This window comes from Tachyglossus aculeatus, chromosome 15, assembly GCF_015852505.1.
Source record: "Tachyglossus aculeatus isolate mTacAcu1 chromosome 15, mTacAcu1.pri, whole genome shotgun sequence".
Lineage (NCBI taxonomy): Eukaryota > Metazoa > Chordata > Mammalia > Monotremata > Tachyglossidae > Tachyglossus > Tachyglossus aculeatus.
Window position 1 is genome coordinate 22723929 of NC_052080.1, and position 17250 is coordinate 22741178.

Here is a 17250-nt window from a genome sequence, read left to right on the forward strand (position 1 = left end):
TTTCCAAAGGGAGAGAGTGAGTTTCAGGAGTGTGCTTGTTCCACCGACTTTAAAACATTTTTACCATCCTAGGAGTTTGGATTTTTTTTTCTCCAGGCATCTGAACAACTGGAATTAATCCACCTGGAAAAGAGTTTTCGAAAATCATTGTACGGAAAAACTTGATGAACCCAGGATGTGCACTAGCCATGTGTATATTAATTCCATCTGCTCATCTTTCTGGTCACTCCTAGCTCTCCTTACTGTGCTTCACCTCGATAATAATAATAATAATAATAATAATAATAATAATCGCATTTATTAAGTGCTTACTATGTGCAAAGCACTGTTCTAAGCGCTGGGGAGGTTACAAGGTGATCAGGTTGCCCCACAGGGGGCTCCCAGTCTTAATCCTCATTTTACAGATGAGGTAACTGAGGCACAGATGAAACACCAAGTACAGACAGCCTATCTGGAGTATGAAAATCAGGAGAGAGTTTGATCTCCAGGGGCAAAGGTTTGGGGAATACCAGGATACCGAAAGGCGGATGGAAAACGGCAGGTACTGAAAGTGGACAATTGTATCGGCTCAACAAGGGACCATCTCCGAGTGCACGCAGTGGGGAAAGGATTTTATTTTGTTAGTGTGTTTGGTTTTGTTCTCTGTCTCCCCCTTTTAGACTGTGAGCCCACTGTTGGGTAGGGACTGTCTCTATATGTTGCCAACTTGTACTTCCCAAGCGCTTAGTACAGTGCTCTGCACACAGTAAGTTCTCAATAAATACGACTGATTGATTGATTGTCTGTCCTGTACTGGTCTTGTCAGCTAGACTCCTGTCAGCTACAGTGGCGTCCGCTTCAAATGGGAAAGACTGTTTGATAAAGGGGCCAAGAGAACCCACGGTCTGCCTGTGTTGAGCAGACTTAAAAAAAACTCAGATCCAGCTTCCACTGAAAAGCGAACAAAAGAAGAAAGGAAAAGGAAAGCAGATAATCTCGTTGTGGACAGGGATTGTGTTTACCAACTCTGTTATACTGTACTCTCCCAAGCACTTAATACAGTGTTCTGCACACCGTACGCACTCAATAAATACCATCGACTGATTTATTGAAAAGACACGCAGAGAACAGTACTTTGCTCTTTAGGCCTTTCTGATTTCCACTAGAATCTTCCTAATTTCTTTTGTGTCTAGACCCTATTTGCATATTTCCATGGCTGCATTAAATGCTAATTTTAAAAAAATATTTTTTTGGATCAATTTGAGTTGGGAATACTAATCAGAGTCCCATTTTTTTTAGGCTGTACGTTAACAAAGGCAATCCTCGGTGGTGATCAAACTGGTCAGCAGAATCTTTGAGATGATTAATACGCAGAGCGCACCAAACAGTTATTCCTTAAAGCACACAAATCACGCCAGCCACCCTGTTCTCTTCTTTGTGGACGCACCTCATGCTTCCCGATTCTTTTATCCTGCAAACACAGGGAGAAAGGACTTACGATCTGTACCCAAGTTACCCCAGTCATCTTAACACCAATAAATGACATTCTGCCCCACAACGGACAGAGGAACCATTGTTACCAATTAGACTTAAATCAATCAATCATATTTACTGAGTGCTTACTATATGCAGAACACTATACCAATTAGCACTCGGGCGAGTACACTTCAACAGAATTAGCAGAGGCGTTCCCTGCCCATAACGAGCTTCGAGTCTAGAGGGAGAGACAGACATTTATGCGAGTAAAATATAAAATTCATAAGAATTTAAAACATAAAATTTAAAGATACGTACCTAAGTGCTGTGGGGTTGGGGAGAATTACAACTGTCCAAAGGACTTTAAGTGCTCACTAAGTAGTGTTGAAGGAATGCATGAATAGCAGCAGACCTTATCCATCATTCATTAGACACATCTTTCTGCCAGAGGCTATTACTGAATGAGGCATCCCTCATTAAAAGCCATTCCCTTAGGTTCAAGGACCTTTCCCTTGGGTCAAACCATCCTCTTTCTTTAGTAGTTGGCTGTAACTGAGAAAGACTGTTCATGTGACCCTGCAAACCTTAATGGAACCGAACCAGCCGAAAACTTTGATTACGTTATTGTTAGTCTTCCGTTGTGATACTCAGCATCAATTCACAACCAAAAATCAGAAATTCTGTCCTCAGATAGTCAGCAGCCACCTGCCCACTCGATAAAGTGTAATTTCAGAAGAATCAAGTCACTTTTCTAGCCACAAATATTTTCACGGATCAAGCCACTTAGCCTGTCTCCAATGCAATCACTGAAACATGGACCTCTCGTGTCATGACAATCAAGTTATTATACATTTAAGTCATAGATTGTTTAAGGAGAGATGTGAAGAGACATTTTGATTTTCTATAAGTAAGAAAAAATCTGTTTCTTTTCTTTCAAAATATACCCATTAGAACCCACTTTGTACCACTTTTTATCATTTGGAGTTGCTTTATTTAGAGCCAGTCCACATGTGATTCATGACTGCTGAAACACTGCCAAAGGGACTAAACATTGGCTATTGTCTGGAAAGTGAGATCTGGATAATCATCATCATCAATCGTATTTATTGAGCGCTTACTGTGTGCAGAGCACTGTACTAAGCGCTTGGGAAGTACAAGTTGGCAACGTATGGATAATGACCATGCTAAAGCTTCAGAATTGTGCTTCCACAAGTCTGGAAAGATCAAGTTTGTTATTGTTCCTCTTCTTCCCCTGAACTCCCATGGGCTGACTGTGTTTTGATGTGACTCCCATTTCCTAAGCTCCATACCCTCTCTCGGCACTGCAAGCTTGTTGTGGGCAGGGAACATATTTTTTTTTTCATGGTATTTGATAAGCACTTACTTTCTGCCGGACACTGAACTAAGTGCTGCAATAGATACAAGCTAATCAGGTTGGACACAGTCCATGGCCCACAGTCCATGGCTCACTAACAATCACAGTCTTAATCCCCATTTTACAGGTGAGGGAACTGAAGCACAGAGAAGTTAAGTGATTTGCCAAAGGTCACACTGCAGACAAGTGGCAGACCTGGGATTATTGGATTATCCTAGGACTACTGGAGTGACTAATACACAGGCACTGAATGAAAGAAATTAAATGTAAAAAAACCCAAAAAACTTTGAACGCCACAATTTCCACTAGCAACGGGAGGATGGCTCTCTGCTGGTAGGAAAGTACCAAATTTAAAATGGAACCATTTAGACAAGTAAATAAACCATCCTGTTCCAGAATAACAGGTGCCCCCCTGCCCTCTTAGCCCTGTGACACTTCCACAACAACTCAGAAGGGAGGATGCACTTAGTCCTTCCCCGTAGCCATCAAAAAGTTAATGCGATTTCATGCATTTATTTCAATATGCATCCCCACCTCATCTCCTCAACCTTTTCACCGAGACAGATCTGCAGGGAGCCTTGAATTCACCAGTCTCTATTGCCCTCATGTGGCACAAATCTTCAGGAGAAATAATCCTTCGAATCAATCAATCGTATTTATTGAGCGCTTACTAAGCGCTTCGAATGAAATCAGCTTTCTATTCCCTGTTATCCAGTGCGGTTCACCAGCCCTCCTTGCACACTTTCGGCTTCAGTCGCTGCAGTGCCTCAAAACTATAAAAGCCAAAATGATCCAAATGACTCCCGAGAAGCAGCGTGGCTCAGTGAAAAGAGCCCGGGCTTCGGAGTCAGAGGTCACGGGTTCTCTTCCTGGCTCCCCCACATGTCTGCTGTATGACCTTGGGCAAGGTCACTTAACTTCTCTGAGCCTCAGTTACCTCATCTGTAAAATGGGGATTAAGACTGTGAGCCCTACATGGGACGACGTGATCACCTTGTATCCCCCCAGTGCTTAGAACAGCGCTTTGCACATCGTAAGCGCTTAACAAATGCCATCATCATCATCAGGAGCCGAGATAACTCAGTCAGTAGAGCACCTCATTCAACCCACACCAAATCCTTATGGTTTTACCTCCGCAGCAAAGTTAATATCCACTTTTTCCACTCCATCCAAACCACTACTACATTAATCCAAGCACTTGGCCTATCCTGCTTTAACTATTCCATCAGCCTCCTTGCTGACCTCCCTGCCTTCTGTCTCTCCCCACTCCAGTACATATTTCACTATGCTGCCCAGATCATTTTTTCTAAAAAAAAAAAAGCCAACCCCCCGCCCCCCAAAAAAACCAACTGTTCCATCTATGTCTCCCCACTCTTCAAGAACCTTCAGTGGTTGCCCCTTCACTCTACCAAGACCATGTTCACCAAGGTTTCCAATGGCTTCCTTCTGGAAAAATTGAAGGGGTTCACCTCTGACCCACACCTCCCTGACCTGGGTGTAACACTACTGACCACCACTTTTCCCTCTTAGAAACTCCAGCTTTGATTTTACTGACCTAGTGCCAGCCCAATTTTCTTCTCGCCTCTGACGACGACTTCTCAGTTCCTGTAACTGGCTCTTCTTCAACCTACTTTTTACCCTTTAACTCTGGTTCTGCCACATGGCTGAGTTTTGTCTTTTCCATGTCTCACTCAACACTGCCTTGGGGAGCTCAGCGATGCCCATGGTTTCAGTTACCCCTTCTATGTGGCCTACTGCCAAATCTACAAATCTGGTTCCTCCTATCATCTGCTTTAATAGGAATAATAATAATAACAGTTTGTTAAGCGCTTATTATGTGCCGAGCACTGTTCTAATCACTGGGGCAGATACAGGGTAATCGGGTTGTCCCAAGTAGGGCTCACGACTTAATCTCTATTTTAAAAAGTCACAAAGCTGACAAGTGACGGAGCTGGGATTAGAACCCACGACCTCTTACTCCCAAGCCCATGCTTTTTCCACTTAGGCACACTGCCTTTACATGTCATCTCCTCTTGCCCCTGGGATTTGACCTTAGGTGATTTATAAATACCTACAACTCAGGTTGTCCTAAACTGAATTCTACATCTTCCCTCCTATACTCTTCCTAACTTTCACATCATTCCCAACAAAGGCACCGCACTCCCTGTCCGAGGAACTCATACCATGGAGTCAGCTTTGACTCCTCCTTAGACTTTCACACCTTAATGGTCTCCCAGTTTCCCCATCATCGAATCCCGGCTCCACCACTTGTCAAGTCTGCCGTGTGACCTTGGGCCACTCACTTCACTTCTCCCTGCCTCAGTTCCCTCATCTGTAAAATGAGGATTAAGACTGTGAGCCCCAAATGGGACTGGGACTGTGTTCAACCTGATTATCTTGAATCTACCCCAGTGCTTAGAACAGTACTTGGCACATAGTAAGTACTTAAATAATAATAATAATAATGATAGCATTTATTAGGTGCTTACTATGTGCAAAGCACTGTTCTAAGCGCTGGGGAGGTTACAACGTGATCAGGTTGTCCCACGGGGGGCTCACAGTCTTAATCCCCATTTTACAGATGAGGTAACTGAGGCACAGAGAAGTTAAGTGACTTGCCCAAAGTCACACTGCTGGCAATTGGTGGAGCCGGAATTTGAACTCATGACCTCTGACTCCAAAGCCCATGCTCTTTCCACTGAGCCACATTACCATCATTATCATTATTCCTAACTTCTATATTTTGCCATTTATAGCTACCTCTATTTTATTTCCAGAAATTGGTGTCCATGTGTCTTCCCTGATGAGAAGCAGTGTGGCTCAGTGGAAAGAGCCCGGGCTTTGGAGTTAGAGGTCATGGGTTCAAATCCCAGCTCTGCCAATTGTCAGCTGTGTGACTTTGGGCAAGTCACTTAACTTCTCTGTGCTTCAGTTACCTCATCTGTAAAATGGGGATTAAAACTGTGAGCCCTCCGTGGGACAACCTGATCACCTTGTAACCTCCCCAGCGCTTAGAACAGTGCTTTGCACATAGTAAGCACTTAATAAATGCCATTATTATTATTATTAATATTATTATTATTATTATTTTATGCTACTTGAGGACAGGAGCCCTGTTCTGTGCTTTTGCCTTATGTTCCCAAATGCCTAGTACAGTGTTCTACCTGTAGTAGGAATTCACTAAATGTCACTGATATTCTTTCATTCATTCAGTCGCATTTATTGAGCGCTTACTGTGTGCAGAGCACTGTACTAAGCGCTTGGGAAGTACAAGTTGGCAACACATAAAGACGGTCCCTACCCAACAATGGGCTCGCAGTCTAGCAGGGGGAGACAGACAACAAAACAAAACATGTGGACAGGTGATAATGACGTTGAGCAACTTCTAAAGAAAATGAAAGAAATTTTATGTTCAAGAGCCTGTCCCAACCATAAGTCAATGCGTACATTTTTCTTATAAAGTTGAAGTTTCCTTTAATTTGGTGGCACCGGGGTGGAGGAGAAAAGGAAGGAACCATTTTGGGGGATGGAAAGGTTGACAGTTGCAGCAAAGACAGAAGCAGACACATACCGAGGTTCTTGACATTTAGTGGCAGGCGTGTACACACATAGTCGCACATATTGTCACACTGACACACTCCCACAATTGGCACTCACACAGTTGGACAAAGATGCATAAAGGTGCAGGACACATACACCTTTACATCCACAGAGACAACCATGCACACACCCTCAAGGCACGCATTTCCAAAGTGAGGCACACGAAGCAATTTATTGGGTAACCTGCACCTCTGGGGCAAGAATCTCTATTCTTGTTTTTAATATAAATATCTCACGGAAAGTGGCCACAGGGAAGAGTTATATTTATGTATGCCACTAAAATGAAGAATAACGAGAGGTAAAAGTATTCCATAGGCAAGACTGGGAAAAAAAAAAAACACTGGACGAACTCAAATCAGGGCAAATACACTCAAAATAATAGGCCCAGAGTCAATAAAACGCCACAACATGTAAATGTGGTTTCCGGAGAGAGCTTAAGAAATTGCAGAAACTTCTCTGTCAAAGTGCAGCTGTGCTAAGAAAAGTAAATAGGACGATGCAGCGGAAGAGGTCATCAACAAAAGACTACAGAAGCAACAACTCCCACACTTAAAATCCAAAAAAAAAAAAAAAAAAGATTTGGATGAAATTGCTTAATTGCCCAATTTAAAATTTATATAAAATTCCCTTAATTGACATTAGGGAGCAATTCAAAAGCTGGGCAGCCTGGTATTAAATTTAGCACCCAATCTCCGTAATTGTTGCTTGAATCATATTTTCACTGTGAGACAATCCAAAGGAGAAGAAAAATGCATTCTTTTGCACGGCGAGTCTAATTATAGTTCAATGGGACACCTGCCTCCATTTCTGGTGGCTGCTTCCCAGCAATGGATTCCGATTTTCCGGTCACTGGCAGGGGAGGTGGGTGCAGAAGAGCTAACGGAGGTTGGGTGTGGTAGTTGCCAATCTAGGGACTTGAAAGGCAGCATTTTCTCCCCCAGCAGATGGGAGTAAAGCCTGGCTTATAACAAGGATGTTACCATGCATAATGACTCCATCAAGGCCAAAACCTGAAGGAAGGGAAAGTATTTGCCCCTCAAAATGTTAGCAAACTGCCCAGATGGTTCCACGTGAAGAATCCCATTAATGGCACTAGTTGCCAGATTTTAAAACAAAATGCTCAATGCTAAGCCATGACTGATCCCCAAACAGTAGCTAAATGGAACTCTTTCTTGGTTACACCCCAAAGCAGTGTGTCCTTTTCCATTCCGGCCTAATTGGCAGAATCCGTATTTGGGGCATCATCATATTTTTATCATGCTGGGGTTAATTTGGGCTCCAAACGCTTCTTTCTTTTTCGGAGGCAGATTTTGCAATGTCTTATTATCTATGCTTATGTTGAAGATCTTATTCCATAACTAGGACATACCAGAGTTCAGAACCATACAGAAGCTAAAACTAATAAATGTTCTGTAGATTTTATGACTATCAGACCACGTCCAGCGTGGCTCGGTGGAAAAGAGCACGGGCTTTGGAGTCAGAGGTCATGGGTTCAAGTCCCGGCTCTGCCGATTGTCAGCTGTGTGACTTTGGGCAAGTCACTTAACTTCTCTGTGTCTCAGTTACCTCGTCTGTAAAATGGGGATTAAGACTGTGAGCCCCCTGTGGGACAACCTGATCACCTTGTAACCTCCCCAGTGCTTAGAACAGTGCTTTGCACATAGTAAGCACTTAATAAATGCCATTATTATTATTATTATTATTATTATTATGAGACAGTGCTAGTTCTTTAGTGCAAGTTTACTTGACAGTTTGCTCTGGTTGATGGCACAGGCAATCCAAGGAAATCACCTCTACATTCTGACTTCTGATATCTGGACTTCATCCAACCCACTGATCTTGACCTTAGGCATCTTCACAGTGGAGAAACTTAAAGATCAATCATAGGAACACTCAAGATCATTAAAAAAACAATTAGTAATGTTGCAGGATGGTTTTTGATACCGCCCTCATCACCTATGGAAAAAGCACTGTTCATCTAGGAGAATATGAGAATCCAGAGGGATAGAGAAATTGACACCTCAGGCTCAATCAATCAATCAATCAATCATATTTATTGAGCGCTTACTGTGTGCAGAGCACTGTACTAAGCGCTTGGGAAGTACAAGTCGGCAACACATAGAGACAGTCCCTACCCAACAGCGGGCTCACAGTCTAGAAGGCGGGGACAGAGAACAAAACCAAACATACTAACAAAATAAAATAAATAGAATAGATATGTACAAGATAAATAAATAAATAAATAGAGTAATAAATATGTACAAACATATATACATATATATATATATACATATACATATACATATATAGGCTCCTTAGAAAACAGCAAGAAGCAGAATGGCCTAGTGGATACAGCATGGGTGTGGGCATCAGAAGGACCTGGGTTTCAGTACCAGCTATGCCACTTGACTGCTGTGTGACCTTGGGTAAATCACTTCACTTCTCTGTGCCTCAGTTAACTCATCTGTAAAACGGGGATTGAAGCTGTGAACCCCACGTGGGGTAGGGACTGGGTCCAACCTGATTAGCTCATACCTACCCCAGCGCTTAGACAAGTGCCTGCCACATACAGAGAGCTTAATAAATACTAGAAAAATAGGAACTTTAGAAAGTGTTCAGAGTGGGCTTTTTTGTTACAGGATAAGAAGCTAAGAAGAGCCATTCCTGGACCACTTAGCCCAATGGTCTGACTCTGATACTGACAAAATAAATGATGCTTGAAGGAAGAGTGTGATGACTGCCCTCATGGTTATGGGTACATATGCAGCATGGCTACCTTTTTCCTACTGATACTTTTGGCCTCAACAGCCCCCTTCAGTAAAGCATCCATGAACTTACTAGCCACTGGCTAAAAATGCTTCTGCGTTTCGACTAACACCTTCAAGCTTTAGAGAATGGCCCTGGGGATCAGGTGGCTAACCATTCTGTATTCACTACATCTATTTCCTTCATCAACTTCTATCCCACCCCTTCCCGTCGTTCCTCTTTCTGGACTGAAGATCGAATCTTTTTATTTTATTCTCCTACGGAAGCTGCTCATCCTCCTGATCATTTTGACTGTCCTCCTCTGAACCGTTTCCGGTTCTATTTCGTCCTTCCTAAAATGCGGCCACCAGAACCACCCACATCATTGCCGGCGCAGATGTACCACGGCTTTATATAGTGGTAGAACTCCTCTTTGTGCTTCTTTCTATATTCCTCCTTATGAGTCAGAGAATCCCGTGGGCCTTTTTGATATCGCACACAGTGGACCGATAACCACATTCACAGTCTTTCCAGAAGTTGACTTCATCACCGGGTCTGTCAAACATCCAGAGAGCGACAAAGCCCTTTAATATGTACCCTGACAAGCGGACAATTCAGTGCAAACTCTTTTCAGTGGAAAAATGAATCAACAACTTTCATTAGTTTTTTCTCCTAGTTCCTGGGAATACCATTGATCCTGTCTGCTAAAAAGGCACCGGGTGGTATGCTGCTTTGGAAAACTCTGCTTGGGAATAGACATAGTAACACAACCTTTCGAGTAAAATGTAGTGTTCCCGAAAGGGGCTGTGACTCCTCTGACCAAGCAAGCTTGGGCTTCTCACACTGACTGGCAGGAGGAGACTTAGCTCAGGCCTAAGATGCCTTAGTTCTATCAAATCAGGGGCAAAGTCCCCACCGGAGGAGATATGTTTCACACAGTAAGGTTTCTAACTCCTGGAATGCACAAACTCCAGGGCAGAAAAATACCCAGGATGGCAGTGCTTTGAAAAGTGCATTTCTCTAATGAAGATATTCCTTTGATGGAAAACCACCAAACAGTGGACCAGGACTGAAAACAAACCACCAAAAAAGTCACCGGAAAACCAGGTATTTAATGAAACTATTGATTCCCCTCACAGTACTGTGCTCCGGGAACCTGCACATCCCCAAGGCTCTCCTTCCCTTCCTATTCCAGACCCATCTGTCACTAATTTCTAGCACTCATGAAGGGGCATCTGGTCTTCAGGGACAAGTTTCTGACATAAACTAGTGCGCGAGGCCAACTCTGAAATGGTGGCCTATTGGAGAACCTATCAGGTCTGAATTCTCCTAGCTTCAGAACTCAGGAAGTATTTCATGTTTGGAACATGTTTGGACTCCAAATTTCACTTAATGCATGCTTCATATTAATAGCTCAGCTAATACAAAGCACCAGTAGTTTCATATCCCAAAATGGGAGAAAAGCTAGCAGGGCAAATCTAGTGTACATTAAAAAAAGGCTATAAACAAATTAAAGTCTTATCTGACTGTTTCGGAAAAAGGTTTCATTCCAAATAATAATTATTCTAGGAGGTAATGAAATATGTAAAGATGAGAAAAACATAAAAAAGGGAAAAGGCGTCAAATGGGAGACTATTAGATTTGAACAATTTCATGATTACATTTATGATATATTCTACTACACTGCACAGATACAGTTATGCACATGGTATTACTATACCATACATCTTGCATGCTAAATGTGTATTTGTGCGAGCGTAAAAAGTGAAACAAATCTTGTCTGTGAAGCTCATTAAAGTTTCCACAGAAAGACACTTGTATTCACTATCAACTTAAAGATGCACTTTGAAAGTTCATTTGGTGACTTCAGAAAACAGAGGCAGACTTGGCTGTACACAGAGATTTGTGGGGCTCAAATACTCATTTCTAATCTTTTTTTTAAACTCACCCAATTAAGCTTGGAATGTAACCAATTATGAGAGACTCAAATATATGTACGTCCTTCCTCCGTGGACCACGGGAAGTCTCATCAGGAACATATGTTGAGGCAAATTGAAAAACGGACAAATGTATTCAAGAATGTTCAGTGCATCCTTAAAAGGTGATAAGAATGACTGGATTCTGTACTTAAGGAACCACAAAAATTGAAAAGATGCAAGAGGACATGAAGGAAAAGAACTACCTTTAAGAAGCGGACATGACATCCCTGCAAAGACAGGAGGAGAAAAACCGCGTAGTTAGTAGGGGGAATGCAAGGCAAAGTAGTAGCAATTAGTGTCCCAAGAAAAAAAAAAAACGATTGAAATACAACACAGAAACAGCACCTACAAATAAAGCAGACACATCGCAGGAGGAAGAGAGTTATTCAGAGAACACACAGCAGTCAAGACAAAGGAATCAAAGAATCGACAGATGTGCACCATCAGTGAGGGAATTAACAGGTTCTAGATGTGACTTTGTCCTTCTGCAGGGTGACTAGTTAAAAATATCATGTTTGGACCATCATTTCTCAATTGCCAGCTGCAAAATGAAACACAAACCCTTCCTGAATTAGTCTTTAAAGTAATGAATGCTAGATACAAGATAGTGGTATGTTCAAATGACCTTAACCTCTTCTGCTTGGTTTTCAGAACCACGTTTCCTAATTCATTCACTCAATCGTATTTATTGAGCGCTTACTGTGTGCAGAGCACTGTACTAAGTGCTTGGGAAGTCCAAGTTGGCAACATATAGAGACGGTCCCTACCCAATGAGAGAGATGTGGGGGGAGAAGGAGAGAAGGAGGAAGATAAAGAGAAGGACTGGGGCCCCTTTAACTTGGATGGCCTGAAGATTTTAGTTGTTTTTGAAACATTAAAGGCCAAAATAGTAGTACTGAAATATGTTAAAATCTAACAGGGCACTGAAATGATCACACAGAGACTTTCCACCTGTGATTTGTAAAGTCCTTATGGATTAAAGAATTTTTTGTTTCCTTTGGTTGGATTTTCCATAGCCTTCAGAGAATATGTTGCACTCATCAAGCACTCAGTAAATTGAATTGCTGCTACCACCACTACTACAAATCCAACCATCCTTCTGGAAAGTGAAGGGAGTTATGCTCCACCTGCTTAACTCTAATATGGCTTTGCGTGTGTAAACAAGATCAGAATCCGTCCACTTTCCTAAGTACCGAAAGACAAACTTCTGTCGGCTCCACCTGGAAGAAGAAGTTTCCACGGCCTCAGAATCCTTGGAAAAACACCCCTGATTCTGCTGAGAATTCATCTGGTCCCCAGTGCACAATTTGAGATGAATGGGTTTTCGAGAGATGAGACAGAAAGAACAGAATCGGGACGGATACAATGTTTCCCCTTAAACAATGCAAGATGAGGTAATACTGGCTGCAGTGATCCATTCAGAAACACTCAAAAATGCTCTCCAAAGACAAAATACCAACTGTAAAACGCCAACATGTCTCAGTGGCCCACAGATACCAATTAATTAAGAGTATTTGTTGATTGATACCCCAGTCTCTAGTCTGTATTTACTGACTAGCTAGAAAACGACGAACTGATATACACAATATTTTCTTTCCACATTTTGCAAAATGGAAGATATTTTCAGAAACAAGAGAAAATCCTGGTCAATGTATAAATTTCACATTTCTTTTTACAATGTAGAAATGATGCTTTTTTTAAAAAAAGAAATCAGGATTTCTATCTTGAGGTCTATGAAAAAACCAACCAAGAAGCTAAATTACAGCTGTTCTCCCAGTAACTTACATATTTTACAAAAAGCACTATATAAAAATATCACTTTAATGACTTTAGTAAAGTATACATCGTTTGCAAATTCTTCTTCTCCACCTCTTCCACTCTTCCTTATTAATTACTATTTGCTACACCCCACAAGCCATTTTGGTAACCTCCTACGCACATCCTCCCTCAAAAACCTTTATATTGAGGTACTCATATTAGTTGCAGAACAACAGAACAAAGCAAATGTCAGAGAGATGGCACATAGGGAGGCTAACTTTGCTGGTTTCACATGCTAGCTCTATCCACTGGATCTAAACAAATCTGATGTCAAATCTAAGTTCATTTGTAATGCTTGAAACTCATGGGTAACCGAAACATTCCTGCCTTCCAGAGTCCAAGGAAAGCCCTACGGATGATCTCCAAAGTAACTCACTTTTGCAGCTAATTAAGCCACTCATTGCACAGTTCAACCCTGAGAAACAGGGTCCGCATCTCCGGGTTGGGAAAGGTTCTGCTCTGTTGGGAGAAGGGGTGGCAGAAGGAAAACATCATTTCCGTGTACGAGCTGCTGTGGATATCAGAGTGCTGGGCCAAATTAGTGTTGCTGTATATACACATTTAGCCACTTGCTTTCTAATTAAGCAATGAGACATGACAGGCAGGGCATTTCTGGGCAATTACGCTTTATTACACCACCTGGAGAATGCCGGGAACTTGGAATTGGAGTAGCTTGATCCACTTGAGGAGCACGGTAATTGCCCTGAAGTACACTGCCTAGAGTGGTTCTCATCAAATGGATTTCATGCCCAGAAAGATGAAAAGCAGCTCCTGGTTTCAGGCCCTGACATCTGCAGTTGCCAATCCTAATGCTAAGGGTTTCAAGTGCCAACAATGACAAGCAAGCGATGCTGGCTGCAATCTTATCCGGGCCAAACACAGGCAACCCCTCATGGTCCAGCACAGCTGGTCGGTCTCCTCCCTTGGGACAGAAAGGCTAGGCTTCTGGGGTCGGTGGGCAATGGGGACGTGGGGAGGGCAGAAGAGCAAGGAAATGAGCATGCCCCACCAAAGAACTGCTCTGAAAGCATCGGAAGGCATTAAAACAAAGCGGTCAAAAACGCCTAAGACGCTATTCTAGAAAACATGCCTCATCTGGACACTGGTAGCATTTAGGTGCTCTTGAGGGAAGGGGCATCTCCTCCCCACACTTCCTGTTTCTTTTGGGAATGGTCCTCTCGATGAACGATAGCAGCTAAATTTTCTTTGTGTCTAACCATCACACCATGGGCTCTCCTAAAGCCCACAGGATTCCCTTGGTTCTTTCTCTTTGAAATCATCTCTCCTCTCCGCTAGACGGGGGCAATTACAGTGGCCAGCAAATGGAGGGTGATCCGAAAGTCGTTCCTCATATTGGATTCAGCGCTTAGAACAGTGTTTGGCACATAGTAAGTACTTGACAGATACCATATTATTATTATTTACTGCTCTTCCCGAGGAGCTTTTCCCCCTCTGATTCTGAAGAATTAGGAATCTACAGGACATGTACTTTCCCCTTCTAGGGTAGTTTCCAGTAAACGCTGGCTCTCTCATCTCATCTGTTCAGTTACTGTCAATGGTAATGAAGTACAGCTAGCATCGTCTCAGATGCCCCACAAAACAGGACTCTGAGAACAGATGAAAAACTCATGGTATTCAAAAATGTTCTGACCCCCTGCCAGCAGGCTTCTAAAACGGCAAGATATACATGTTTAGATTTGGACCGCGGAATGTATTAAGAATGTCAATAGCAAACACGAAGTACTGCACGTTCTGCACATTTATCAGCAACACCACTTTCCCAAAATACATGAAGTGAAATGACGAGGCTGAAGCAATACTATACATTTTTTCACGTCCACTGTCTTTTTTAAAACTTCTCTGTGGTTTCATTCACATGATTTGATTAAGTTTTCTTCAGTTGACCACCACTATCTCTAGTGAAACAGAGGTAAAGAAGTCACAGAAATGACTTCTATTCATCTAGTCCCATTTCAGTTCTTCAGATTTTTCTTCCGAGAACATCTCCCTTCCAACTGCTGCATATTGGAGGGTTTTCCTTGACATCACCCAGTCAAGAACCAATTAAGGGTGTTCTTTGGGACACAAGGAAAGCGGAACATATACTGCAGCAAACAGACTGTCTAGTTTGTGTCAGACGGCTCACTTGGGAATACTGGAGTAGTCACAGTAACTATTTAGGATACAATAAAGAGTTTTGACCAATTGGAAAGACTCTAATATACTGTTTTGGACTACACAGAAATGGAAAATTTTAACTTGATCAGTCTTCAGAGACAAAGACGAATTTCAGGAAGTACACTTTGCAACACCTGCTAAGCAAATGGGAAAAGAGGAATGTCTCTCACTAAGCTTTAAGTAGCAACACATTCTCAGCCCTTTTTTTTATCTTTTTCTTGCTTACATTTACAAATTGGTGCTCAGAAGAAATTTAGGTAATTAAATCACACATGCTCATTCACTAGAGATTAAAACATTCTCAAGATGTTTTCCCTGAAAACACAGAAGCAGATGCACATTTTAATTTTGCCAGACTCCTTCGGGTCAATGGTTAGTAGGCTCTGGGTGAGTCATACATATAGCATAAACTTCAGAGAGGATTTAGTTCTAATGCTTGTAGAAAGATATTGGTTCTTAACCATTACTATCAAGCCACATTCCATTTTGCCTCCTTTTCAGTTGTAGCCTAACACGATCTAATGGTGAAAGTCTCAAAACAGGAAAAAGCTAGAAACTAAATCTTCTTCAAGTATTCTTCAAAATTAGATTACTAAATTCTTAAGATTTACAAAGTAGGAGGTTTTCCCGACAATCAAATGAATACGAGAAAGCCATCATAGTTCAATGAGGGGACACTATTATGAACACTTTTGTGATATTCTGAGGAAAAAAAAATTAAAAACACCAAGGCAGAGCAATCAGAAAGCTCAACACAGTAAAGGATGCCCTACACATGTGTACTACATGGTAGCCACTGCCAGTTTTACACAGTTTTTTCAGTTTTCTTTCAGCGAGCTCTACAATGTGTGCATATACTAATATCTACTATAGTGTTTTACTATTCTCCTCTAAGACTGTGAGTCCCCCAAGAGACCGACCATGCCTAATTGTGTATTTTTTTTTATGGTATTTGTTAAGCATTTACTGCGTGCCAGGTGTTGAGGTAGACATAAACTAATCACGTTGGACGTAGGATGGACACAGTCCCTGCCCCACATAGTACTTACAGTTTTCTTTGCCATTTTACAGATGAGGTAACTGAGGCACAGAGAAGTTAAGTGACTTGCCTAAGGTCACAGAGCAGGTAAGTGGTAGAACTGGGATTAGAATCCAGGTCTTTCTGACTCTTAGGCCTGTGCTTTATCCAATAGGCCATGCTGCTTCTCAATTCCCACTTGTGCATTCTTTCCTAGCACTTAGTACAGTGCTCTGCACACAGTAAGTGCTAAAAACCTACTATTTCTATTACTACTACTACTACTAATAATAATAATGGCATTTGTTAAGCTCTTACTATGTGCCAAGCACTGTTCTAAGTGCTGGGGGGATACAAGGTAATCAGGTTGGGGGTAAAAATCCTTTTTCAATCAAGGAAGAATGTTGAGAACCTTTTTGGGAATCCATCTCTGGATCCAAACCAAAGCTCCTTCCCAAAACTATTTTGTGACTAGCCATGCCCTTCCCAAAAATATTTTTAATTTTTATTTTGTACATGACCAATTTCATTGTCTGGCTGGGCATTACAATGACATTTTCAGAGAAATGACCTATTGAACTAATAAATGAAGCAATCTTCCCACAGAAAATATCTTATTAAAATGTTCACTGCCTCCCCTTTGAGTTTCTGAAAGCAATGATTAGGTTTCAGTTCCACATCAAAACATGGCTGGGCATAGAATAATTCCAGAGCAACAGAGGTTCCAGATTCCAAGCCACTTCACTCTTATGCTTACCTCAAACTTCTGCCTGAGCTCCACGTTTCCTTCTTCATCTCCTTCTGGAATGGGCACATTGTAGTATTCCCCTTCTTCTTGGTTAAGCAACTTGTACCTGTATGAGATATCAAAGAAAGACCAGCCATTTAGTTATCACCATCAACAGAAGCCATAGCATTTACTGACTTTCTAAAAGGACACTGTTACGAGTGATAGGGAAAACACAATAGGAGATCCAGGGCTCCCACCTCGGTGGAGTTTACAGTCTAATGGAGGAGACCGGTAAACGTACACTACATAGAAGAGACGGATACAAACAAAACTAGGCAAATAAATAATGAAT

At 41.9% G+C, this 17250-nt stretch overlaps 1 protein-coding gene across 2 annotated transcripts in view; it reads right to left on the bottom strand.

The window, feature by feature from the left end:
- PRKCA (protein kinase C alpha) overlaps window positions 1-17250 on the bottom strand; it is a 342829-nt gene that overhangs the window by 44760 nt on the left and 280819 nt on the right. The window contains exons 8-9 of one of the 2 annotated variants that reach the window (XM_038757072.1): window positions 16926-17022; window positions 1427-1450 (exon numbers count right to left, since the gene is read on the bottom strand). In XM_038757072.1, coding sequence (XP_038613000.1) covers window positions 1427-1450; window positions 16926-17022 — 121 coding nt within the window. The remainder of the gene's footprint in view (window positions 1-1426; window positions 1451-16925; window positions 17023-17250) is intronic. The other variant, XM_038757073.1, reaches the window with a different exon arrangement.